Source organism: Colletotrichum spaethianum, assembly GCF_022836535.1.
Source record: "Colletotrichum spaethianum MAFF 239500 DNA, contig55, whole genome shotgun sequence".
NCBI classification, from domain to species: domain Eukaryota; kingdom Fungi; phylum Ascomycota; class Sordariomycetes; order Glomerellales; family Glomerellaceae; genus Colletotrichum; species Colletotrichum spaethianum.
Genome location: NW_026054825.1, coordinates 97,918 through 121,749, shown reverse-complemented (window position 1 = coordinate 121,749; position 23,832 = coordinate 97,918). Strand labels below are relative to the sequence as shown.

Here is a 23,832-nt window from a genome sequence, read left to right as displayed (position 1 = left end):
TACTTTGACGATGCCCAACCGCCAGCCGCTGGGCGATATCGATCGCAATACCTTGCCAGTTACGCCGCCGCAAAAGAAGCCTCGCGGCAAGACGGCTACCCCAATTACTAAGCGAAGTTACGCTGCAGCAACAGCAGCCCAGAGATCGCAGCGATCCTATCGCCAACGCAAGCAAGTTGCTGTACTGATGTACCTTGAGCACCACCGATACCCAATTGAGCCTTGGCCTGTTACCCGTCAACGCACTGGCGATACCCCTCTTGACCCTGCCAACGGCCTACGCCGCCCAACCTTTGACGAGGCAGCCAGTTATTTCAAGATCCCTCGCACAACAATTCGAGGCTGGTACCAGCGACGAGATACTATCGTCAACAACCCAGCTGCCAGCAGCAACAGCAGCCAGCCCAGCTGGCCCGATCTAGAGACTGACCTCTATACCCAATTTCGCCAGCAACGTGACGAATCTAGGGTTGTTACTACTGGTTGGTTCAGACGTACGGCAAGAGCCCTTTTTGCCAGCAGATACCCTGGCCTATCTACCTTCCGCTTCTCTGTTGGTTGGTTTAGCGGTTTCCGCAGCCGCTGGAATATTTCCCATCGTCGGCTCACAAAGCAGGCCTCAAAGCTGCCTGCTGACTATCTTGTTATTGTTACCCAGTTCCTTCACTTTAACCGGCGAGTTAGTCAGCCGGCACTGGCCCAGCTGCCTCTTGACCTATCAACTGGCCTTCGATTTCCAACCCATCGCATTATCAACTTTGTCGAGACCCCTATACCCTTCGAGTATCTCGATGGGTCAACGTGGGCTGACAAGGGCGCCCGTACCGTTGCTGGCAAGACCGATCGCAGCGGCTGGAGCAAGCGCCAGGCCGCCCTTATCCTCTATATCTTTGCTGATGGTATCCAACGTATCCTGCCTAAGCTTATCTTTCACGGCAAGCCCAGCAGTCAAGGCGGTCAGATCGAGGGCAACGAAGGCAGTAAGTATAGCAGCCAGATTACTGTCGAATTCAACGATACTGCCTATAACAACGAGTATCTGCTTGATAGGTGGATAACTGAAGAGTTCCTCCCTTTGACAGCTGGGCAAGAGTATCTGTTGGTTATGGACGTTGCCACCTTCCACAAGACCCCATCTATCCTATCTCGACTTCGCACTAACCACATCACGCCCAGCCTTATACCGCCCGGCACAACCTCCCTTCTTCAACCTCTTGATACTGCCGTTAATAAGCCCTTTAAGCAGTGGCTTTCTGAAGCAACAGACAACTACGTCTATAACGCAGAGCAGCTGGCCCAGGCAGCTGGCCAGCCACTTGTCTGGACGACGTCAATGAAGCGTATTATGGTTACCCATACAGTGGCAGCAGCAGCCAGCCGGCTGGCTGCTGACAAGGCTGCCCAGATGGTCCAGCAATCCTTTATCCAATGTGGGATATCTGGCCACCCAGATGGCAGCGATATAGCTAAGATCAAGGTGAAGGATACGCCAATTGAGACTATTCTATGGGATGGATGGGATACCTTTGATTGCGATAAGTACGTCAAACAAGAGATGCTTTTAGACCCAGAAATCCTTGACGTACATGCTGCTGGGGACAATACAGAGTACATATCTACAGCCGAAGACGTCCAGCGGCCTACTTGGCCCTGGGACCTCTAGGTATAATTGACGTTTCTGATCCCTTGGACCCCCTGACTCGGATGCTGACTGATCCTTGATTCTGCCAGTACACTATCCCTTATTCAGCAGCCACCTTACCACTTTGCGTTACCGCAAGAAAAAGTGGAAGGCGACTTGACCGAGTATATACGGTACTGCCAACGTGGCCTGATTTCATCTTTATCCAGGGCTCCCAATAGGTTCACGGGTCCGTACACTCACGGGTCTCTCATTAGTCAGCAACATCCACTGTATCCTCGACTGGGGAGCTGAGAACAAGGTCTCTTTCGACCACAACAAGTCCGAAGCTATCCACTTCACAAGAAAACACAAGCAATCAAGAGACCTGCCAGGGATCAAGGCGGGAGAGCTGGAAATAGAAGCATCCAATGTGCCTATCCGCTGGTTAGGGGTTTGGTTCGATAAGAAGCTCTCCTTCCGACATCATGTCGACACGAAGCTGGCTGCGGCGAAGAAGGCGGCTCAACATCTTAAACACCTGACAAACACAAAAGGCGGGCTCCCGGCCGCCGCTGTGCGTAAGGCTGTGATTTCCTGCGTCCTGCCAATCGCCCTCTACGGGGCCGAGATCTGGTATGGGGGCATGACCAAGCCAGCCCCTGGCAGAGCCACCAATACCGGCCGCAATCTTTCCCCCCAGACAGGCTCAGTCAGTACAGGCCAGAAGAGCCTTGCGCGTAAGGTTGGAAGCGTCATCACGACAGCGGCAAGGGCGATCCTACCGGCCTGGAAGACAACTCCGACACGCAGCCTCCTTAGGGATGCTGGACTACCACCAAGCAAGCTGGCTCTGGAAGGAATCCGCCTACGCTTCGCAGCACGCCTAAAAAAGGTTGATCTACAACACCCTCTTGTCCCGAGGCTCTCCCAACGAGGGCGGCAGCAGACGAAGCTCCAACGGACTGAAGACCTTGCACCAAAATGCCCGAGACCAGCACTCATCCAATCGCAGTACCTCCCAGGCTCACAAGACCTGATAGTCCTGCAGACTAAGAAAGAAGCAGCCAAAGCGTTCCAGGCCTGGCTTAGAACTGTACCAGACAGCCACATGGTTGTCTTTTCAGATGGCTCCAGAGCGACGAACAGAGCGACAGGATACAGATTTGTCATCTACTGCAGCAACAGGCGCGGGGCCCAGGGCTGCGGCCGACTCAGTCTACAGAGGTGTTTGATGCTGAGGCTGAAGGGGCGAGAGCAGGTCTCCAGCGAGCTCTCCTAACCTCGCAAGGCCAGCCCATACACATCTGCATCAACAACACCAGTGTCATCCAAGGGATACAAGGTGAGGCTCCGGACTCCTCGCAAGCAGCGATGATCGAGATTCAAGCGGCTGCTAGGATATACGACATCTACACCCACTAGGCGCCAGGGCACCAGGGGATAAAAGGCAACGAAGAGGCGGACCGGCTAGCCAAGGAGGGCACAGCGTTGTCAGTCCCTCTAGGCCAACTGGCGACCTTGTCAGGGATCAGACGGCTTGGTAGAGAGCGATTACAAAGCCAGTACAGACGGTTAGTAGGACAAGAAGGCAACAGAACGCTACGCCCAGCTTAGGCTTAGGGTACACTTCTCCTGCCCTCCTGAACTAACCTTACCACGCACTACCCTCCATCACCTCTTAGCGGCCCGATCGGGTCACGGGGACTTTGAACATTATCATCAACGCTTCAACCGCACTGATGCCCTGCTAACCTGCTCTTGCGGGGAGGCAAAGGAAGTAGATCATATATCTACTGTCGAGCAACCTTAGCGAGGAGGCAACAGTAGCCTACCCTCCACCCTCCTGGCGCGCTTGACCCCATAGGATCTATTGGATCCCTTGCGCGTTACTTCAAGGGACTAATGACTGACCTAAAAGGTTTTGAGGCCTTTTTCCGTGTGACAGATTTCTTCTGGAAGACCTGCCAACGCTACTAGGAGTCGGGCTCCGGCACGGGACCTAGACAGCCAACTTAACCATTCAAGGGACTAGTCAGGAAGCAATGAATCTGGGGAACCAGCGGGAACCAGGGACAGATAGAATGCATAGTAGCCGCCAGGTAGAATTGGGAGGACGAAAAGAACGGTAATGTACTGTAGAGTATGTAGCCCTAGTTTGCGGCCCTCCACGCTACATACCCCTCGGGAGGTCTGCGGCATGGGTCCCACCCTTGCCGCCATGGCGTTAAGTACAACAACAACAACAACAACAACAACAACAACGACGACGACGACGACGACGACGAAAGAAAAAGATCTACGAAGCCGGCAAATATCAAGTATGATATGATTTCGAAACCTAAGCCAAGGTAACACCTGCGGATATCCGGCCGGGTGGACTACTGCGGCTTCGCAGTCACTACGCAGCGGGATCAGCGATACAGCGCTAGTCCAGGGGGTGGCGGGATACTTGCTAGACAGTCGCAAAGCCGTCATGAGGCCTATACTTGTAGCTAAATCAGCGACAGATTTGATACGGGGAACATGGGGTACTTGCTAGATGTGTATTCGAGCAAGGCGGGAATGGACTCGGAAAGAGAAGCTTACGGACGATGTCAGGAAGCTGTATGTGCCTTAGCCAGGGCTACCATCGCCCTAACTGGGGGTGGACTATCGAATCGAAAGGGTCTTGTCATCTTTTCATTTTGGGTGTCATCATCGTCTCTCGTGGGCAGAGTAATGGCACGGTCCAAGGCGTAGGGAAGCCCGCGGTGGCGGCCCCGGATCATCATTAGACAGATAACCACCTTGCTGAAAACAGAGTAATGTCCGGACATGGACGTGTTGCCAAGAGGGCCACCGAGTGATAGCCCAACATTGCCGCTGGACTGCTTGTCAGTTTAATTCTGCAAAGGCCCTCAAACTGTTGAGCCCCGTGAGTACGGTTGTACGAACTAAGCTGATGTGACTTCGAACAACACAGGAAATACGGAAAAAGACTGAAAACGCCGTTAGTTCGCATACAACCCTGGTAAAGAGGCACCATACAAGACAGGTGTTCTAAGCATAAACTCACCGGTTCACTGAGATCTGTAATACGCCGCGCTTCGGCAATGCAGACAAGAAAGGTTCCAAGAAAGATATACCAGAGATCAAAGCTGAGCTGATTCCGCATGTGGTCCGTGACGTATGACACGCCGTCGTTCTCATCTAGACTGGTAGCATCAGGCGCCCAGATGCCCAATGCCCGCTCCTCGTACGTGTTAGAAGCACAGACACTAATGGCAATCAGGAACACCGCTATATACATCATTGTGAGTAGGCTGAACTGGACCGCAGGATGAACCTCTGCAAGATCCAACGTAGAGGTACCTATATGACGAGCGGATGCGGCTTGGAACAATGCCGACAGGATACAGGGTCCTATAATAAGATCCGTAACAGCCAGGTTAGTAAGATCTAGCACAATAATAAGTAGAGTACCAACAAAATTCAGTATAAATACGATACTAAACAGAATCCAGGTTGGATAGCTAGGAAAGAGGAGCGTGTAGCATCTCCGCGGGTGGTCAAGGAGGAATTGCAGTGTTTCCTTTGCTTGGGACTGTTTCGGTACCATACTCGACGTAATCCAGATGCAGAGTCGTAGGAAGACCGGATAACACGTATTACCGGCAAAAGCCATAAAGGTCATGACCAGCATTGGCCAAGTAGCGTCCTTGAAGGTTGCCATTGAATCTGGTGTAAGGGTAAAGCCAAGATTGTTGGCCATGGTTTGCGCAGTATACACGGCCCTAGATATATCCCAAATCAGTGATAAGGTTCACGTCGTGCCACTGCTGAACATCAGTTGCACACGAGGGCGACCGCAAGAACAACGTCACGTACCACCAAGTCTTTCCGACATCGGGATCAACTAGCCAGTCGGCGTATTTGGCTGGTGCATTATGAATCCACGGCAGCAAGCATATGACGCTCAACAAGTGAAGTCCGATAAAATAGCCTGCATGTCAAGGCATGAGCGATGCTGCAGTGTTGGCCTTTGAAGAACTCTCGTTAGTGAGCGACATGTTGTTGTTGTTGTTGTTGTTGTTGTTGTATTTAACGCCATGGCGGCAAGGGTGGAACCCTTGTCGCAGACCTCCCGAAGGGTATGTGGCGTGGAGAGCCGTGGGCTAGGACTACGTACTTCATACATCGCCCTCCCTTTCGTCCTCCAAATCCTGCCTGATGGCTACTATGCGTTCTATCTGTCCCTGGTTCCCGCTGGTTCCCCAGTTTCATTGCTTCCCGTCTATTTCCCTTCAGGGCTTAAGTTGGCTGTCCAGGTCCCGTGCCGGAGCCCGTTCCCTAGTAGCGTGGACAGATCTTCCGGAAAAAGTGTGTCACGCGCAGGAAGGCCTCAAAGCCTTTTGGGTCAGTCATTAGTCCCTTGAAGTATCGTTCCAGGGATCCCATAGGTCCTATGGGGTCGAGCGGACCAGTTGGGTAGAGGGTGGGCCACTGCTGCCTCCTCGCCAGGGTCGCTGAGCAGTAGACCAGATGATCTACCTCCTTTGCCTCCCCGCAGGAGCAGGTTAACAAGGCCTCGGTGTGGTTAAAGCGTCGGTGATAGTGTTCAAAGTCCCCATGACCCGACCGGGCCGCTAAAAGGTGGTGGAGGGTGCTCCGTGGTAGGGCGAGTTCGGGAGGGCAGGAGAAGTGTAGCCTCAGTCCAAGCTGGGTGTACCGTTCTGTCGCCTCTTTACCCCACCACTGTCTGTACTGGTTTCGCAATCTCTCTCTACCAAGCCGTTTGATCCCGGAGAGCGTAGCCAGTTGGCCTAGAGGGACCGGCAGCGCTGTGCCCTCCCTGGCTAGCCGGTCCGCCTCTTCGTTGCCCTTAATCCCCTGGTGCCCTGGCGCCCAGTGGGTGTGGATGTTGTATATCCTAGCAGCAGCTTGGATCTCGAGCACCGCTGCTTGCGAGGAGTCTGGTGCCTCGCCCCGTATTCCTTGGATGACACTGGTGTTGTCGATGCAGATGTGTATCGGCTGGCCTTGGGAGGTTAAGAGGGCCCGCCGGAGTCCTATCCTCGCCCCTTCAGCCTCGGCGTCGAACACCTCTGCTAGACCGAGTCGGCCGCAGCCCTGGGCCACGCGCCTGTTGCTGCGGTAGATAACGAACCCATATCCTGTGGCTCCGTTCGTCGCTTTGGAGCCATCTGAAAAGACAACCATGTGGCTGTCTGGTACGGTCTTTAGCCAGGCCTGGAAGGCTTTGGCTGCCTCTTTCTTACTCTGCAGGACTATCAGGTCCTGTGAGCCTGGGAGGTACTGCGGTTGGATGAGTGCGGGTCTCGGGCATTTCGGTGCAAGGTCTGCAGTCCGTTGGAGCCTCGTCTGCTGTCGCCCTCGTTGGGAGAGCCTCGCGACAAGAGGGTGTTGTAGGTCAACCTTCTTTAGACGTGCTGCGAAGCGGAGGCGGACTGCTTCCAGAGCCACCTTGCTTGGTGGTAGTCCAGCGTCCCTAAGGAGGCTGCGTGTCGGAGTTGTTTTCCAGGCCGGCAGGATAGCCCTTGCCGCTTTCGTGATGACGCTTTCAACCTTACGCGCAAGGCTCTTCTGGCCTGTACTGACTGAGCCTGTCTGGGGGATAAGGTTGCGGCCGGTATCGGTGGTTCTGCCAGAGGCTGGCTTGGTCATGCCTCCATACCAGGTCTCGGCCCCGTAGAGGGCGATTGGCAGGACGCAGGAGATCACAGCCTTACGTACAGCAGCGGCCGGGAGCCCGCCTTTTGTGTTTGTCAGGTGTCTAAGATGTTGGGCCGCCTTCTTTGCCGCAGCCAGCTTCGTTTCAACATGGTGTCGGAAGGAGAGCCTCTTGTCGAACCAAACCCCTAACCAGCGGATAGGCACAATGGATGCTTGAATTTCCAGTTCTCCCGCCTTGATCCCTGGCAGGTCTCTTTGTTGCTTGTGTTTTCTTGTGAAGTGGATAGCTTCGGACTTGTTGTGGTCGAAAGCGACCTTGTTCTCAGCTCCCCAGTCGAGGATGCGTGTGATCTCCTGGCCGAGGATCGCAGCATTACTCTCAAGGGAGGGGCCCATGGCCAGAAGGCCGATGTCGTCTGCGTACCCGAACCGGAGCCTCGGATCTTCTGCTAAGATGTCTGCGATGTAAAGAAGGAAGAGAATAGGGGACAGCGGGGAGCCCTGGGGCAGCCCGCAAGCCAGCGGGAAGTCCTCTGTTGTTGCGTCCTCCAGCCTGACTCTGGCAGTTCGGTTCGAAGCAAAGTGGAATATCAGCCTGGTCAGGCTGTGAGGCCAGCCTTGTTGTCGTAGCCGGACAATCAGACGGTTCCGAAGGACAGAATCAAAGGCACCTTGGACGTCCATCGTTACCAATGTCGCTGTGAGCCCTTTGTCAAGGGCCATCTCGATGTCGTGAGCAAGGCAGGTGGTTAGGTCGACCGCTGACCTGCCAAGTAGAGCCCCTATTTGTTGTGGGCTGGTCACCCCTTCTAAGATAGTAAGGTAGGACATTCTTCTGGCTATCAGCCTCTCGAGCCCTTTCCCAAGACAAGATAGTAGGGCTATTGGCCGCCAGGATCCGGCTTTTGAGAAGTCTGTTTTCCCCGCTTTCTGGATCATAGCGACCTCCGCTCTGCGGAAAGGCTGGGGGAAGTAGCCCGTCTGTATGCAGGCTTGGAACAGTTGTCTGACAGGCTCAGATACAAGGTCCCAGCAGGCCTGAAGCAGCCGTGTTGTGATCCCGTCGATGCCAGGGGTCGTGGTCTTTGTCAGAGTAGCCTCTCTCAGCTCTTCTCTACTGATGGCATCATGCCAAGGTATCCGTCGTCGAGAGACCGTAGGGACGTCGAACGGGTCTCCTGGCAAGTCATCCTGTGCACTGAACCTCTCTAGGAGGGCTCTTCGGAGTGCCTGGGCCTTACCCTGAGTGTCGTCGATCGTCTGACCCTCCACTATCAAAGGGGGTGATTTGACCCCTAGGCTAGCCTTTCGCCAGCCCATAATCTTGTAGAGATCTTGGTCCGAGGAAACTCCTTCGATCTTATCAGCCCAGTAGGCCCGTTTCGCTTTCCTGACTGTCCTCAAGAAGACCTTCTGCTCTTCGAGGATAGCAAGGCGTGGGGTAAGAAGGCGTAGGGTCTGCTCTAGCTCTTGGGCTTGCCGGCAGCAGGCCTCGCGGTACGATCGGTGGGCTACTGCGCACTCCTCTGTCCACCAAGGGGCCCCCTTCCCATGCTTTCCTCGTTTCTTCCCTACAGCCTGGACAGCCGTGGAGAGAAGGTCGGCTATTCTCCCAGCTTGGGTGTCCAACTCGGCAGGGGTAGGTTCGTCCTGGAGAGTGGGTAAGACCGAGGCTCCTGCTCTGATCAGGTCTCTGAACCGGGGTAGGGCCGAGTCTGGGACTGATAGTGACCGTGGTTGATCTGTCTGTTGTTGTCGTTGCTTGTGAAGCGGGATTGTTGAGACAATTGCTTGATGATCGGCCCCTGGGTGCAGGTGTGGGCTGATCACTGCGTGTGCCAGGGGGATGTTCGAGAAGGTAAGGTCGAGTACATGACCTTGGGCATGGGTTGCAGTCCCTGTCTCGCCTATGAAAGACAAGCCGTGGCTATCTGCCCAGTCTGCTATGTCGTCCCCCCTATTCCTGTTCCTCGATCCGGGCTCCCAGGAGTAGTGATGAGCGTTAAGGTCTCCTGCTACAAGGACTTTTTCTGGCGGCCTGTATCCTAGGAGGGTTGTGGTTGTGTGATTGTGAGGATCTCCTGGTTGCCTGTATACGTTAACCACAGTTATTGCGTTATCAACTGTGATCCATAAGATGTCCCTTGTCTGTACGGGCCTCTGCTGCTGGGCCTTCCACTTCATCCCTTTCCGTACGTAGGTCATGACCCTAGGTCTGGTTTCCCTGTCCTTCCAAAAGTCCACTGGGACGTAGGAATCGAAACCTGGGTGTGTGTTGATTTGCATTTTGTCAACATAGCCTATCCAGGGTTCCTGGACCAGTACAATGTCGATCCGCTCAGCCCAGCAGAGCTCCAGGAAAGCTGTATGTGCTGGCGACTGCTTCCCTACGTTGCACTGGGCTACGCGCAACACCCGTGGAGAGCCCTGCTTCGGCTTACGTCTCCAGGTCGAGCTCCAGGTGGGTGTAGGCATTAGCAACGTTGTAATCCGGTTTCTGGGCTACCCTCTGGCTCCTGTTTAAGAGGGGTAGGATAGCGCGGTTGGTCTGGGCAGTGCCCTCTGCGTCCTCAGGTTCGTCTTCACTCATGCTGCTGCTATCAGTGTCCCCGTCCCCGAGGCACACAATCGAGCTCTCTGAAGGTGTCCTTGTGCGTGGTCGCTTGGAGCCGAGCGGTTGATCCTGGCCAGGGGGGGGAGTTCCCCAGGCTGTTGGGTGTTCTTCCGAGAGGCACTCAGACTGACCTCGTAGAGGGCGTCGTATGCCTTCTGTCCAACCTTGCGGATCCGGGCCCGCTCCTTCCGGTCTGGGAGAGCAGGGATGCCGTTCATCGTCATAGGCCTTGCTGGACAATCCTTGTGGCTGGCCTGGGATGGGCCGCAGCAGTTCGCACACTGAGGTTTGGCTGTGCAGGGCCCAGTCTCGTGCGAGTCTGAAGGTCTGCCGCAGTTGTTGCAGAGTGGATGTCGGTTGCAGTAGCTGTTTGAGTGGTAGCCCTGGCAGCCAGGGTCGTGTCTGATAAGCGTCTTCCTCTTCTGAATAAGCTGGGACCTGCTACTTTGGTTAAAGAGTCTGAAGGGTTGTGTCTCTTTGAGGAACGAGATCACCCAAGAGACTTTGTTTGTGATGGGGTCCGGCCCAAGGCGGGATTGCCGGGCCCGGGTGGGCTTCTGTCTTGTCTGGGCAAAGACCTCGTCTTCGATCAAGGTGGCTGGGTCCAGGGCGTCCCCATCAACGCTCCACAGCTTGGCTGGGCAGCGCGGGACGACGTAGGTAAACCACTTTATCGGGGTCTCTATCTTGTAAGCTCCTAGACAGGCCGCTAGTTTTCGCTCTTCCGCCAGGAGGCCTTGCTGAATCTGCTTGTTTGATGGCCTCAGTGAGTATCCGGTCGCAATGTGGTAGATGTGAGGGATATCTGCCAGTTGGAGGTCAAAGGTCCGGCAAACTGTCTGTCGCAGGGCAAAAGGAGCGTTCTTTCGGGCAGCTGACAGGCCCTCCTCCGGGATGCGGGCGAAGACCCGGAGGTCCTCTTTCGGTTGAGGTCGGGGCTGGGGTTGGGCCTGGGATTTTGTCTGGGGTCTGGCCTGCGGGTGGGTCGGAGCCCGGTGGGGGTCCGGAGCTGCAGCTGGTGCCGAGGCCGTGACGGCGGCCCAGCTCCGGCTCAGTGTCGGAGCATTTTCCCTGTTGATGAACTTCTTTAGGGCTTGGATTACATAGGCCGTAGCCTCTTTCGCGATCTGCTTCCTGGGGCCCTCAAAGCTGGAGACGACATTATCAACAGATTGCGCGATGGTTAAGAAGACGTCCTTGCGGGCCTCATAGTGCCTGGCCTCCTCGTCCAGGGCGGACAAGACAGACCCAGTGGCGGTCCTACCAGTGGCTGAAGTTAAGGTCGGAGGCCCCTTTGCCGTTGGGGGAGCTGGATTGAAGGTGTTAGGCTGGCTTCCCGCGAGGCTGGGCCGGAGTGGCTGAGTCTCGGTATTGCGGCGGCGTTTAGCCCTTGATGGAGAGATTGGCTCTGGAGGTGGCCCAGGGCCCCGATCGGGGCCGGCCGGTGAGGCCGGCAGCGGTCCGATGCCCGCCGGAGGCTGTGAGGCCATCGCGGAAGGGCTCCGGAGCAGAGAGGTGAAGAGTTTTCGGCTGTTAAGGATTCTAGCGGTTCATCACCTGATTCACTAACAGCGGATGCCAAGAAAAATTAGGCGAGAGGGAAGTTGTAGTGAGCGACATACCAATGACAAACCAGAGTAACAGCTTCAAAGCGCGGTATTCGATGCCGCCGAGAATGTCGCGATCGTTCTGAGTCGTCTTGGTGAACCTGGATTTGCGATCGACAGCGATTTGGCGAGAAAGCCTAGGCGATTCAGGGCCGCAAGGCTGAGACCAAGGTCGAGATTGTGAGTGATCGCGGGAACGATTGAGGACTATGGGCCGAACAGCACCCAACACAAACATGGTCGTGACAGCCTTCTCGATAGACTTGACAGCGTGGAGAACAGAGCCCTCATTACGACTCGTGTTCGTACGTTGGATCGACTTAATGGCATCTAAATCAAAGAAAGAGCTTCAGCACCGCTTCACGACATCGTGCCCGAGTCCAATACAGGTGGCGCAGGTACTGACTAAGACCTTTCCTACTGGGAATCACCTAGCTGCCTACCTTCGTCAGGGTTATCGTCAACGTTAGGGCCGCTGGCGGTTTCGATGGCGACGATGCATTGTCCTGGAATGGTCAATATCAGCAGCAGCGTCATCAACGCAATACAGCGAAGCTTGCGGGCTGAGCGTAGTTACTCGACGTACCGTTGTCTGAATCCTGCGGAGACGGAATGCGTAGCGTAGTGTCATTATTTCCCAGGCGCAAGCGCTGCGCCTGAGAGTTTTCGTTAGGAACCCTGAGGTAGGCCCGCTTGGGGCAGAGAGCGAACCTCCGAGTCCTGGCCGTTGACCTGAATGCTTGCAGTCCGTTGCGAACAGAACGCATCCACCCACGCCACCAGCTTTTCCGGGATTCCATTTGCCCTGAGCCTCTGAAATAGTCTTTCTCTATATACTCCGTTGTACGCGCCTTTGACGTCGAAACTGACTAGACTGAGGATTTTCCTCCTCCTCCATGCTCTGTAGATGTAGTCCTGAAGCAGAACCAGCGCCTGCTCTGCTGATCGCTGCTTCTGAGCCCTGAAGTGACTCGTGGGCAGGAGCCAGTATGTTTCAACAGCGTGCAATATCCTCTCGGCTATCACCGATTCCAGCACTTTCCCCAGCGGGCCTTCCGCAATGACACAATCATGCGGTGAGTCTTGTGTACTACACTCGTTCCATTTCATATCCCGACCAAGAAAGCCTACTCTAACATACAGATCAATATACAGTGTCAATATTAAGCGTGAGGCCCAAGACCTCCCACTTGTCGACTTGACACAAGCTTTCGGGATGAGAATTCCGGCTCCGCGTGTCACAGTTGCTCAATTTTTTGTTAAGAAGCGTAATGATGCTGAACATTTTCGTGAGGAAGCTTACACTCGTGGTAGCGCCATGACTTACCCAAAGACGCTTGACCAACGTGGTAACAACGCTAAAGACATCCGTGAGGAAGCTTACACTCGTAGTGGCGCCATGACTTACCCAAAGACTGTCAACCAGCGCCGTAATGACATCTACGATAGTCTTTTAGACCACAACAGCCTGGCGCTAGGAGCCGTCGAATAAATCAACATCGCTCATCGCGTCCTTGGCAAGCCTAAGATCACCTTGTAAAAGGTTAAGGAGACCGCTTCACATAGCAACAAGTACATAAACGAGTACTAGCAGTCTTTAATAAAACATGGCGACTTCTAGACGGCCAACTAGCCCGCAGGCAAGCCAAATTTCATCAAAGGTGGTCAGTCAAACGGGTTTAGTTTCACGCAGAGCACCTACCACAAGCTCCACTGCCTCGCGAACCTTCGGATAATGCTCGCCTGGCATATCACTGGCCACAGCGACAAGATGACCTGCGACATGAATGTACACGCCATGCACTATCTAGTAAGTAACCCTAAGTTTTTCCAGAACAGATTTCGCTCAAGAGATTCAGTTTTACCAATACACACTAACAGGAGTACACCCGCTGGCGTAAGTTGACAAATCCTGATCTGAATGAAGAGCCCATTGACACCGTCGATTACAAGGGTATGGGGATCCACTAAGTCACTATCGTCAATTTTCAGCCTTTGTGGCCCTGACCTCGAGACTTGATTCAAGAATGTTCTTCTATATTCCTTATCTGTTAGGTAAGGAGGATTTATGTAAGGGTTTATCTCTCTGTCATGTAACCTCCTTCCTGATTAGGAGCCTTGTGACCTGCTTTTAGGACAGTCATTTCTCTTTACATATGCATATTAGAGATACATTTAGTTCTAGAAGATCCTTTGTAATACTACTAGTTCATGTTAGCCATACTCTGCACTATGACAAGGGCTATTGATTAAATGCTAAGGGTCATCTAAATTAGCGGCTAAATTAGGACTTAAATGACATATATAACTCTAAATCATCCCTAGTTAAACTCTACAAGACCAGCTTCCTATGTATCAACTCTGCTTGCCCTTCCCCAATCTATGACTCTTTACTTTCTTATCACATTTTCCAGTGTTACTGTTAAGTCTATAGCTTTATGATAGTTATTAATATAAACCACGCCGGCTTTGAACGTCGGCTCTCTGTGGTTCAGCAACTCCTCTACGGCCACGGGCTTCAGGTTGGTGATCAGTACTGCCATACATTAACTTCTTTTTTACTAACTGGGTAACTTTTCTAACTTACCGGTAGGCCTCTATCATCTTGACTTTGGCTTATGACGAAGAGTATGTATATCCCTTTAACAACTTCCTCTTCAAAGTAAAGCTAGTAATTCCAGCCTTTATATCATCATTTCTGAGTACTTAACCTAGCATATGCAAAGCTCCGCCTAAAGGCGTCTTTACGCTAGTCATCAAACTTAGCAACCTTGTGGCCCACGATGTGAATAATACTAACCGCGTAGAGAATAACGTCGCTTTATAGCACCTTGTTTATAAGTCCATGGAAAAAAGCGGGCTTAATCTACTAATACTGGATGTTTATGCCTAGGCGCCTACTACAACTACTGACCAAGTAAACGAGGAGGGGTTTAGTTGGATCATGTCAGAGTTCCGGAGCGGCGTTGATCTTGGTCCGGAATTCTCCTCTCTTGACATAGAAAGTTAGAAGCATGTCTTAGAGCAGATGGCTGCCGTTCTTAGGGCCATACAAGCAGCAGATCTCCCACAAAGCGTCACTAAGTTTGGCAGCAGACTCAAGTTTGACCTGAATAGCGCCATTACAAGTGGAGAGTCGTTATCTATATAAGATGTAAGACCCACTGGCTTATATGCGGAGTAGAGAATAGAAAAGCTATGCTCCTGCTTCAAATAAGCTACTGGAAGCTTAGTTATCTAAGGCTAAAAAAGCAATAGTATTACTGCTAGGATCGAAAAGTTTCTCGCTAGCGGTAACCTAGAGAAAATGCTTAGTATTATTAATATACACAAAAAGTGTCTAACATATAGAGACTTGAGTATATATTCTAATCCTAAGTCTAGTTAACATCAAATTAATCCCTAATAGCTATTTATAATATACTCTTTAATAAAAAGGCTAAGAAAGTCATAGTAGTTCTTGACTTTAACTTCGCCTCCGTTTCTCACACCTTTAAAGAGTTCATCTCTATATCTTTTAGCTACGCCGGTGGAAATATTAGTGACAACGACACCGCGATCAACCAGACAATTCTCTCAGGCGACTTCACTATGCCACCTACAGACCTAGATAAAGAATCTCTTTAGGAGCGGGAGCTTGCTAAAACGTGGAATTCGGTTTTACAGGAGAGTGTCGCTCTTGCTCCAAGCCAGATCGACGGCGTCAACCAGATCCGTGACCTTATGCGCTTGCAGAGGTTCTTGTGTCCATACTGGCTAGGCAGCGCGTCAGTTCTCGAGGAACTGGACGAGGTGAAGAGAGCCGAGCTTAGGGCAAAGGCGGAAGCAGAGCTTGTAGGCTGGCTTAAGGAGCACGGGTATTGAACAAAAAAAATATCATGAACATCGAAGAGGCTGCACTCTGACCTTAAGAAGAGAACCAACTTGCAGCAGCAAAATCGGGGTAATTTGGTCAGAGCAGGGACGCCATTGTCAGGGTGAAGGGTCAAGAGTAGAGCAATTTGTTGTTGTTGTTGTTGTTGTTGTATTTAACGCCATAGCGGCAAGGGTGGAACCCTTGTCGCAGACCTCCCGAGGGGTATGTGGCGTGGAGAGCCGTAGGCTAGGACTACGTACTACATATATCGCCCTTCCTTCCGTCCTCCAAATCCTGCCTGCTGGCTACTGTGCGTTCTATCTGTCCCTGGTTCCCACTGGTTCCCCAGATTCATTGCTTCCCATCTGGTCCGTTTGAGGGTTGAGTTGGCTGTCTAGTCCCAGGGTTCAAATCCATACCACAAAATCCACACATGGATCCATAATATGGATCCATGTCCATTCCATTCCATTCCACGTAGGCTTCAGCCTTTCCATATTCACGCCACGGAACCCCATCCATATGTTCCATATGTGGAAATTGTGGAAAGAATTGAAGATTTAGGTGGGAGTTGAAAAAACCTGGATTTCCTTGTGAAATAGCACATACCCCAAGTACTTTCTATCGCCAACGACAACGCAATAGCAACAATTTTCCACCCCGTTTTACCCGTACACCAAGTTCAAACAAGTCTATTCTAGGGGGTTACTACTACTCACGCCCTTATTTCCCCAAATCGAAATGGCCGCCCTCCATCCTACCAAGTCAACCACACCCGTTCCAGAACGTACAGAAGAAGACAATCAACGACTCTTTCAGCTCTACAAAGGCTGGACCTTGACGGAGAGAGACGGCCAAGTGCGTCAATGGGTATATCAGTTCGGCTACGATATCCAGCATGCCCAGAAAGGGGAACGCCGATGGGTGTTTGCCTTTGCATCAAGCAAAAGCGGCCGAGGCCAAAGAGCTATGCCATCAAAGGGTTGCAGAATGCTGAGGGTCACCTGTACGCGGACCACAATGGCATTATGGATCCAACAGGCAAGAGGCAAAAGCCTGCCAAGGCATCTGAGAAAGCACATCAGTCCATTGCAACAATCCTGCAGTTGAACCCGAAGGAGCCGAAGGAACAAGATTTGATCAATACCTTGATCAAATGTTTTGACAAAACTGTATTCCAGCAGAAACTTGTCAACTGGATTGTCAATTATAGCCAATCCTTCTCGATCGTTAACGATCAAGATCTTCGAGACATCTTCAACTACCTCAATTCATCGGTGGAGATCACAAAAGCCAACATTACTGACGTGACCGTGCGTGCCATCGCAGAGCGAGAATTTGGGCGGTTGCGCCCTTGCCGCCATGGCGTAAAATACAACAACAACAACAACAACAACAACAACAACAACAACACCAGCAGAGGGTAGAGGCATCATCAACACAATCTAGCCTATAGAACCTAGTCAAGTAGGCCAAGAATAGGCACAACCCATCTTCCGCCTGCACATCATCCGTAAGAACACTAGGTGGCAACCTCGCCCACCAGCTAGAGGAAAAGGCAAAGATTCTTCGCCAATCCTTCTTCCCGCCCCCGCAACAAGCCGACCTCGCAGACCTAGAAGGCTACAAGTACCCTCCGTCAATCGACTGCCCGGACATTACTGCAGCAGAGATCGAGAGAGCAGTAGGAAGAGCCGCCCCGAACAAGGCGCCGGGAGAGGACGGTGTCACCAATGGTGTCTTGCACAAGACGCTAGATATCCTTCTTCCAAGCCTTTGCAGACTATTCAACGCATGTCTTTCATCGAGATACTGTCCTAAACACTTCAAGCACGCTACGAGAGCGAAGCATTCATCACACATTCAATCTAACCATCGACTAACCCCACACGCACCTTCGTGCCACCGACAGCAGGACTGGGTTCAGCCGCCGATAATAGGAATCTAAGTACTTGGAGGAATTGGCTCCAAGACGACCAGCTACTAACCACCACGAGAAACCGCAAGCCTCGGAAGGAGTAATCAAAGATGACACATACGAAATTGGATCTTGCTTGTGGGTTTGTCTGAGATCAGGTTAGAAACCCAACCCGAGGAGCATATAAGATAGATACAAGAGCCCTTCATGGCCTAGCCAGGACGTTATAAACTCTGTTTGTGTGCAACACAACTGAACACTTGAAGAGACGAAACGATTCTCAAGGAGCATTTTTAACCTTAAGTTCTACGTACTGTGCCGCCAACTTTACATCTACAGTCTACACTATGTTACAATGGTGTGTATTGGACCAAATACCGCCTGCTGGTCCGCTCTTCACAGCTATGAAGTAGCTGATAATGAGCAAGATGCCGCGACTCCACCACCCAAGAATGATGGATAATATCAAGACATGTTGAGCTTGGTCACGACGCCATTTCCACTCCAACAACCATCCGACAGCATAGGCGAAACCCCATGTCGAACTAAGTAGGTTTAATATGCTGGCAATAAGGTAGAGAGATGATGCCTGGAACAATTTTAGTTACGGAGCCAAAGTCTGGGAGGACGGGCTTACATTCTTAAGAGGCGACATTTTTCTCTCGATGAAAGTGTAGATTGACAGACCAGTAATCACGAGCGATACAACCCAAAGGACGATTGCAGTCGTGCCCATGAGCTGGTCAATGGCGTGGATGCGGTTAATACCCTCTCTGGGTCGGGTGACATACCCGATATGGTTTGTGTAGTTAAGCTCGAAGTCGACTGAAAGGCCATAGTAAGCAAGCGCTAGAGCGAAAACGGCGATGGCCAGAATGTTTGCTGTGTATCGTAGGATCTTGTCGAAAGTGTTGGTCACGCCCTCCATTGCGTAGTGCACGCCTGGCCCTAGTGTAAGTAGCATGACCATGACGGCAGTCGCCGAGAGAGTACGAAAGAATTCGGCGAGATATCCGATGTGATAGGAGGCACGAACGATGTGCCAATGCGAGATATCAGAGTGAATCTCGTACGTGTTTAGCACACCTTGCACGAATAGCAAGCATAGCGTTCTGTCTCGGCCGTTCCTGTCAGCATTGCGCAGTCGATTATCTAAGGAATGATTTCCGATTGCCTGCGACTCACATGGCAAACAAGATGGACGCGACCTTGAGCCAAGGGACAAATCTTCGTGCCGGATCTCTACCGTACTTGCTTTTGGCCAGGATGAGAATAGCGAATGGTAAGACAATGACGAGGATGATGCCGATTAGAGCTGTGTACACAATATTGTAGGCCCTGGCCGTGGAGCCGCCGGTAGAGACAAAGGGCATGCTGGTTGCGAACTGGTAGTTTGTGGCAGAGGAATATGTTGTTGCTCTTGCGGATGGAGGTCGAGCGCTGGCAGACCCAGAAGGCTTAAAATTTTGATAAGTTATCTCTTAAGACATCAGAGTTGACTAACGGGACTCTAGAAGCAAGCTATCTCAGGTTGGGGACGTCAGTACATATGCTTCGTAACAATCAAATTTGCCGAAGCTTAGTTGATGAGGTTCTTGTCATGGTTGGAATCTTGATGTCAACATGACGAGCGCCGAGTATCCTAAGGGATTCCGTTGTGCCAATCGCTTCTGCTTATGGTAGTTCCAGTGGTGCCTATGGTGCATGCTACTGGAAGGCCATTGCCCCTGTTCACTGCCGCCAATAAGCATTTCTCACCGTTGTCAAAATGGGCTCCTGGCACCACAGAGAGCCCTGCAGCAGAAGATTTCAAGTCGACTTGACGAGTGAGATCCTGTAGGCCTGGCCTGGCCACCACGGCCAGACGAGAGTCCATGGGACTTGGATAACTCTACAAAGCTTAACTTCAAGCCTTGATCGTTGTTTTCTTTTTTCTCTTTGTTCTTGCATCGCTAGAGGCATCTGTTTTGTTTCTTTTCCCCTCCTTCGGGTTTTGTTGTTTGGATCTGGTTTTCTCATAATCGCCGGAAGGCCCGCTGTGTAAACATGCCGACGCCACCGGAACAATCCGAGGCCCCCAAGCCCAGCGTTATCGCCAACACCAGCACCCAGCGACAGCTGCACCTGAGCGCAGGAGTTTGACAAAAGAAAGAGCAGCAGCCACCGCTGCCGCGGCCTTTTGGCCCATTTCGTCACACCCTTACTTGACAGGCCTCTCTCCAAAGCAATTCCATCCGCAACAACCATATGCGGCAGCTTTCAACGTCTTCGACCAAACCGACACGATGGGACAATTTCCTAAGCAGAAGACTCGAAACTCGGAGATCCACTCAGGGAGACAACCCCTAGAAGAAGACAAAAGAAATCCTCACGGCCGATAGGTCGGTAGTATGACGCGCTCCGTCGTAGACAATCGAGACAATCCAAACGAAGCGGGTGGATCTGTTGCTCTTGTGGTTGCAGCCCGATCCGGCACTGACTCCGGCTCCGTCTCTCAATTCGTCCATCCGCACACCCATTCCGACTACTTTCGGCGACCGCGCTGATCACGCTATCCCGGCTACTACACACCTGCGACTCTTATCGCCGGTCAGTCCTTTGCGATCCCAGTCGCCCGCCAGGCCTGCCCTTGTTCTCCCTTCGTTCAAAGTCACGATGAAATCTCAGCGAGAGATCCTACCCGCAGGCCCGTCAGCAGCCAGCAGCGCCTCACCAGAACAGGGGTCGACCCCGCAATCCGCTACCGGAATCTCCTCGAGTGCTCCTAGACGCCGTCTCAATACAAAGATTGTTTGCACCTTATGTCGTCGGAGGAAATCAAAGTGCGATGGCCAGCGTCCTGTGTGCTCCATGTGCGCCAGTATGGGCCGTGCAATGTGTGAGTACGATGGCGGCCCAGACGTTACTCGCTTTGCCGCCCTCAAATCCAAGCACAAGGAACTGCAGCGCCGCGTCACCCTCTTTGAAGATTTCATCCGCCTGCTGCCGATGCGCCCCGAGGTGGAGTCCGTCAAAATTATCGGCCGCATGCGCATCGCCAACATCGAAACGGATCTCGAAGACCTCGTTAAGTTCATCAAGAACGCCGACTTGTTGGTGCGAATGGCCTCCGCCCAGTCGGACCAGACACCCCTGGCCTCAGGGGAGCCCAGTGTCGACACGCACCTACCAACCATGCCCCTGGACGACATCTCCTCTCTCATCGAGCTTTTGTAATGTGACCTAGCCCCAACTCCCTCTGGGCACTTGAGACTGACAGTAAGACACCAGAAAATCGGCCGTCCCTAAACTCGACGCCTCGGCCCAGACTGCTTTACTCGACACGATTAGACGTGATATAGATTTCTTCACCTCACACGAAGACGGTCGATCAGGCTCCGCTCCGCGGAAATAGCGAAGCCGGAAAGAATGCTAGACAGAGAGGCACACGCAGAGATGGACCTATCACTGGCTAACCATAGCGACCCCCCTCCCCCCTCAGACAGATTGACGCGCTATCCTGCATCCCATCTCGACGCGTCAACTTCACCGCCATCGCGCCACGGTACCAACGACAAGTTGTTGGACTTGCCGGAGTCAGTCTCGGTCCATCAAGGCGGAGTACGCATCTTGGACCCCGACTCAGACACCTCTCTGCTCCCCGTCAAACTTGGATTACTCCTACTCGCACGGGTCGGAAGCCAGTCACGTTCGAGGCCCTATCAACCAGCATGCGGCTCCGGCTGATACGAAGGAAGAGTCGGATGGACCGTCACCGCATTTCAATGCATCCATGTTCAACAACAACATGGCCCCGCCGGAAAGCATGAGCGAGTACGGTACCATGGACGACAGCACATATATAATGCCATACGGTGAATTCATTGACCGCAACACTTGGATGTTTGATCCCGATGCTCAGTACAACGATCAACCCTATACAGCAGCAGCCGCCGACGCCGCCGCCGACGTCATGAATCTTTACCACTGGCAGATAGACAATCCTACCCCTACTTTACCAACCAACGACTCTCCTCCAGTTGCAGACTACAGTGGCTGGTCATTTCCTTACTTCAAGCTGCTTCAGCTCCCAAGCCCTGGACGAGCTAGCTTCCTGCGACCGGTCAACCCCTCCTCCCCGATAAACCACACGGCTTTGACATCTCCCTCTTCACGCGATCAACCGTATAGCAGCCACGGCTCAAGCGTTGCCCATGCCGGTGACAGCAGATACCCGACGCCGCCGCCGCCGCCGCCCCCAAAGAGGCGAAAATACAACACTCACACCAACAAAAACGCTTTTTCACTTCCCTCTCGCCTAATTTTTCTTGGCATCTGCTGTTAGTGAATCAGGTGCTGAACTACCAGAACCCCTACGGCCGAAAACTCTTCACGTCTTTGCTCCGGAGCCCTTCCGCGATGGCCTCACAGCCTCCGGCGGGCATCGGACCGCTGCCGGCCTCACCGGCCGGCCCCGATCGGGGCTCTGGGCAACCTCCAGAGCCAACCTCTCCATCAAGGGCTAAACGCCGCCGCAATACCGAGACTCAGTCACTCCGGCCCAGCCTCGCGGGAAGCCAGCCTAACGCCTTCAATCCGGCTTACCCATTGGCAAAGGGGCAGGGAGCAGAAGTTCCATTTAGCTCCCGAAGGAGACGGATGAAATTCCATTCCCGGTGCAAGCGGCACTCCCTGGCCCAAATTGAAAATATACGATCGACTCTTCGACTTCGCTCCGTCGACACCTTTCCCGCTCAAACGATCGAATACTGCCCCGAAAAGACAAGCCGACACTCGATGGCCCTTTTGGTAACAAGTCCATGACCGGACATTGTTCTATTTTAGCAAGGCGGTTATCTGTCTAGTGATGATCCGGGGCCGCCACCGCAGGTTGCTGTCACAGAATGCATGCAGCTCAGCAGTCATCAGCTTGTGCAATAAAAAAGTGTACTCATTGACCAACATGAAGATGACTGATGATGATGATAGGAAGCTCCACATTGCATGGCTTCAGTGGATTGTAGCTAAGTTTGCTAGTGTATAAATAAGCGCAATAGAGGCATATTTTCTGATCTCGCGAATTGGACACAACCAGGTCTTGGTTAACACAGATAGGACGAATCGTATGAACCTGACGAGTCAAATCCTGTGACATCACACACACTTCGAAAAAGCCCGTGGCCCTACCCGTCACAATAATCCATAGAAGCTGCCCCTCAAATGCTTAAGCTCTTGCTGCAAAGCGCTACTTCCCGCATCCATTTAGACCTAAGAAACTGTGACGCAGTAATGCGTCGTTTTGGAAGGGGGTCTAGAATGCAGTATATCGCGTTCTTGCACTGTATCTGGTGGTCCAAAGGTATTAATACACCGGCCTAGGTCTGTTCGTAGAAGAGGGGTACTAACCCTGTGAAAAGCCTCAATAGGGGCGTAACCACTTTCAATCCGGCGATCTTCCAAATAGCGAGCATAAAGTTTATCCTCGACCTTGCTTGCTTTTCCCCAGAAGTAGCGGCCGGTACGCATGACCACAAAGACGACGCCACAGGCCCACACATCAATGGCTCGGGCATCGAATTCCGTCTCTGTGTACTCCTCAGGCGCGACATAAGGCTCAGATCCGCGTATGCCAGAGACCATTCGAACATCGGATTCCCATGCCATCCTGAAACAGTCGCAGGAACCAAAGTCCGTTATCTTTATAACACCGTCGATGGTCAGAAGTATGTTCTCTGGTTTAATGTCCCGGTGCGCAACTCCCATTTCGTGAAGGAACTCGACGCCGCGCATCAGTTGTTTGAAGAAGCAGTCAGCCTCGCCTGGCATGAGCTTGCCGGCAGATTTTATAAGTGAGAACAAGTCCCCGCCTGCACAAAATTCCATGACTTCGCTGTAGTTTCCCTCTTCGTCCCTCATCAGGTCCAGAACAGAGACGATATTCCGGTGCCGGAGGGAAGAAGAGACAACAAACTCTGCTGTGGCACGCTCGCGATATCTTTCTTGCGACTCCTCGGGCCGACGGATAAACGTCTTGACCGCGAATAAGTCTTCTTCACCGGCCTCGGCAGTTTTATGTGATAGTCTCACTACCCCATAGGTGCCACGGCCTATGAGTTCTCGACATCTACCGTACTTTTCGGCAAGTAGTCCGACCTGGCCCTGTTTCGAGTTCCCGTTTTTGGAAATGTCTCGCTCGCTTTTGAGGCTCCTTATCCAGCTGGGAACACGGATGGGAAGGGTGTGGCCCCCGCCGTTCTGACCCAACAAGGCACGCCAACCGTTCAGTGCAAGGGACCTTTTCTGTCTGTAACATGGCTGTAGGCAATGTGCATGGCCACCTGGCGCTGCGGGGACTGATATGTATCTTGGAGAATCGGTCATAATGATGAGTGCTGCGTGGTCTCGGATCCGTTTTGCACCGTGCTCTCGAAGGCCTTCACGCTCATCTCATCTCTCATGCACCACAAGGGCTAGGTCTTTGGCAATGGCGCGAAGAAATTTTGCTCTCAAAGGGAGAAACCAGTCTATCAATTTCAACTGAGGCTTGTAGCACATATGAGG

At 52.5% G+C, this 23,832-nt stretch overlaps 8 protein-coding genes across 8 annotated transcripts; 4 read left to right on the top strand and 4 right to left on the bottom strand.

The window, feature by feature from the left end:
• Positions 1 to 10: 10 nt before the first annotated feature.
• Positions 11 to 1,663, top strand: ColSpa_12024 (pogo transposable element with ZNF domain; the record flags this gene model as incomplete). Its single annotated transcript, XM_049278236.1, has 1 exon — positions 11 to 1,663. One exon carries the CDS (start codon positions 11 to 13, stop codon positions 1,661 to 1,663), a length of 1,653 nt encoding a protein of 550 aa, XP_049134193.1.
• A 2,555-nt stretch (positions 1,664 to 4,218) lies between these two features.
• On the bottom strand, positions 4,219 to 4,916 carry ColSpa_12023 (low-affinity potassium transport protein; the record flags this gene model as incomplete). The annotated part of the gene is made up of 2 exons (XM_049278235.1): positions 4,219 to 4,491; positions 4,680 to 4,916. The coding sequence occupies 2 exons, from the start codon at positions 4,914 to 4,916 to the stop codon at positions 4,219 to 4,221; spliced, it is 510 nt and encodes a 169-aa protein (XP_049134192.1).
• A 5,613-nt stretch (positions 4,917 to 10,529) lies between these two features.
• ColSpa_12022 (uncharacterized protein) lies at positions 10,530 to 11,401 on the bottom strand (the record flags this gene model as incomplete). Its single annotated transcript, XM_049278234.1, has 2 exons — positions 10,530 to 10,548; positions 10,581 to 11,401. 2 exons carry the CDS (start codon positions 11,399 to 11,401, stop codon positions 10,530 to 10,532), a joined length of 840 nt encoding a protein of 279 aa, XP_049134191.1.
• A 4,893-nt stretch (positions 11,402 to 16,294) lies between these two features.
• ColSpa_12021 (uncharacterized protein) lies at positions 16,295 to 16,801 on the top strand (the record flags this gene model as incomplete). Its single annotated transcript, XM_049278233.1, has 1 exon — positions 16,295 to 16,801. One exon carries the CDS (start codon positions 16,295 to 16,297, stop codon positions 16,799 to 16,801), a length of 507 nt encoding a protein of 168 aa, XP_049134190.1.
• Positions 16,802 to 17,896: 1,095 nt separating this feature from the next.
• Positions 17,897 to 18,665, bottom strand: ColSpa_12020 (uncharacterized protein; the record flags this gene model as incomplete). The annotated part of the gene is made up of 2 exons (XM_049278232.1): positions 17,897 to 18,419; positions 18,478 to 18,665. The coding sequence occupies 2 exons, from the start codon at positions 18,663 to 18,665 to the stop codon at positions 17,897 to 17,899; spliced, it is 711 nt and encodes a 236-aa protein (XP_049134189.1).
• A 1,489-nt stretch (positions 18,666 to 20,154) lies between these two features.
• Positions 20,155 to 20,508, top strand: ColSpa_12019 (uncharacterized protein; the record flags this gene model as incomplete). Its single annotated transcript, XM_049278231.1, has 1 exon — positions 20,155 to 20,508. The coding sequence occupies one exon, from the start codon at positions 20,155 to 20,157 to the stop codon at positions 20,506 to 20,508; it is 354 nt and encodes a 117-aa protein (XP_049134188.1).
• Positions 20,509 to 21,079: 571 nt separating this feature from the next.
• Positions 21,080 to 21,797, top strand: ColSpa_12018 (uncharacterized protein; the record flags this gene model as incomplete). The annotated part of the gene is given in 2 exon segments (XM_049278230.1): positions 21,080 to 21,611; positions 21,625 to 21,797. The coding sequence occupies 2 exon segments, from the start codon at positions 21,080 to 21,082 to the stop codon at positions 21,795 to 21,797; spliced, it is 705 nt and encodes a 234-aa protein (XP_049134187.1).
• Positions 21,798 to 22,646: 849 nt separating this feature from the next.
• ColSpa_12017 (serine/threonine-protein kinase KIN28) lies at positions 22,647 to 23,187 on the bottom strand (the record flags this gene model as incomplete). The annotated part of the gene is made up of 2 exons (XM_049278229.1): positions 22,647 to 22,652; positions 22,678 to 23,187. 2 exons carry the CDS (start codon positions 23,185 to 23,187, stop codon positions 22,647 to 22,649), a joined length of 516 nt encoding a protein of 171 aa, XP_049134186.1.
• Positions 23,188 to 23,832: the final 645 nt, after the last annotated feature.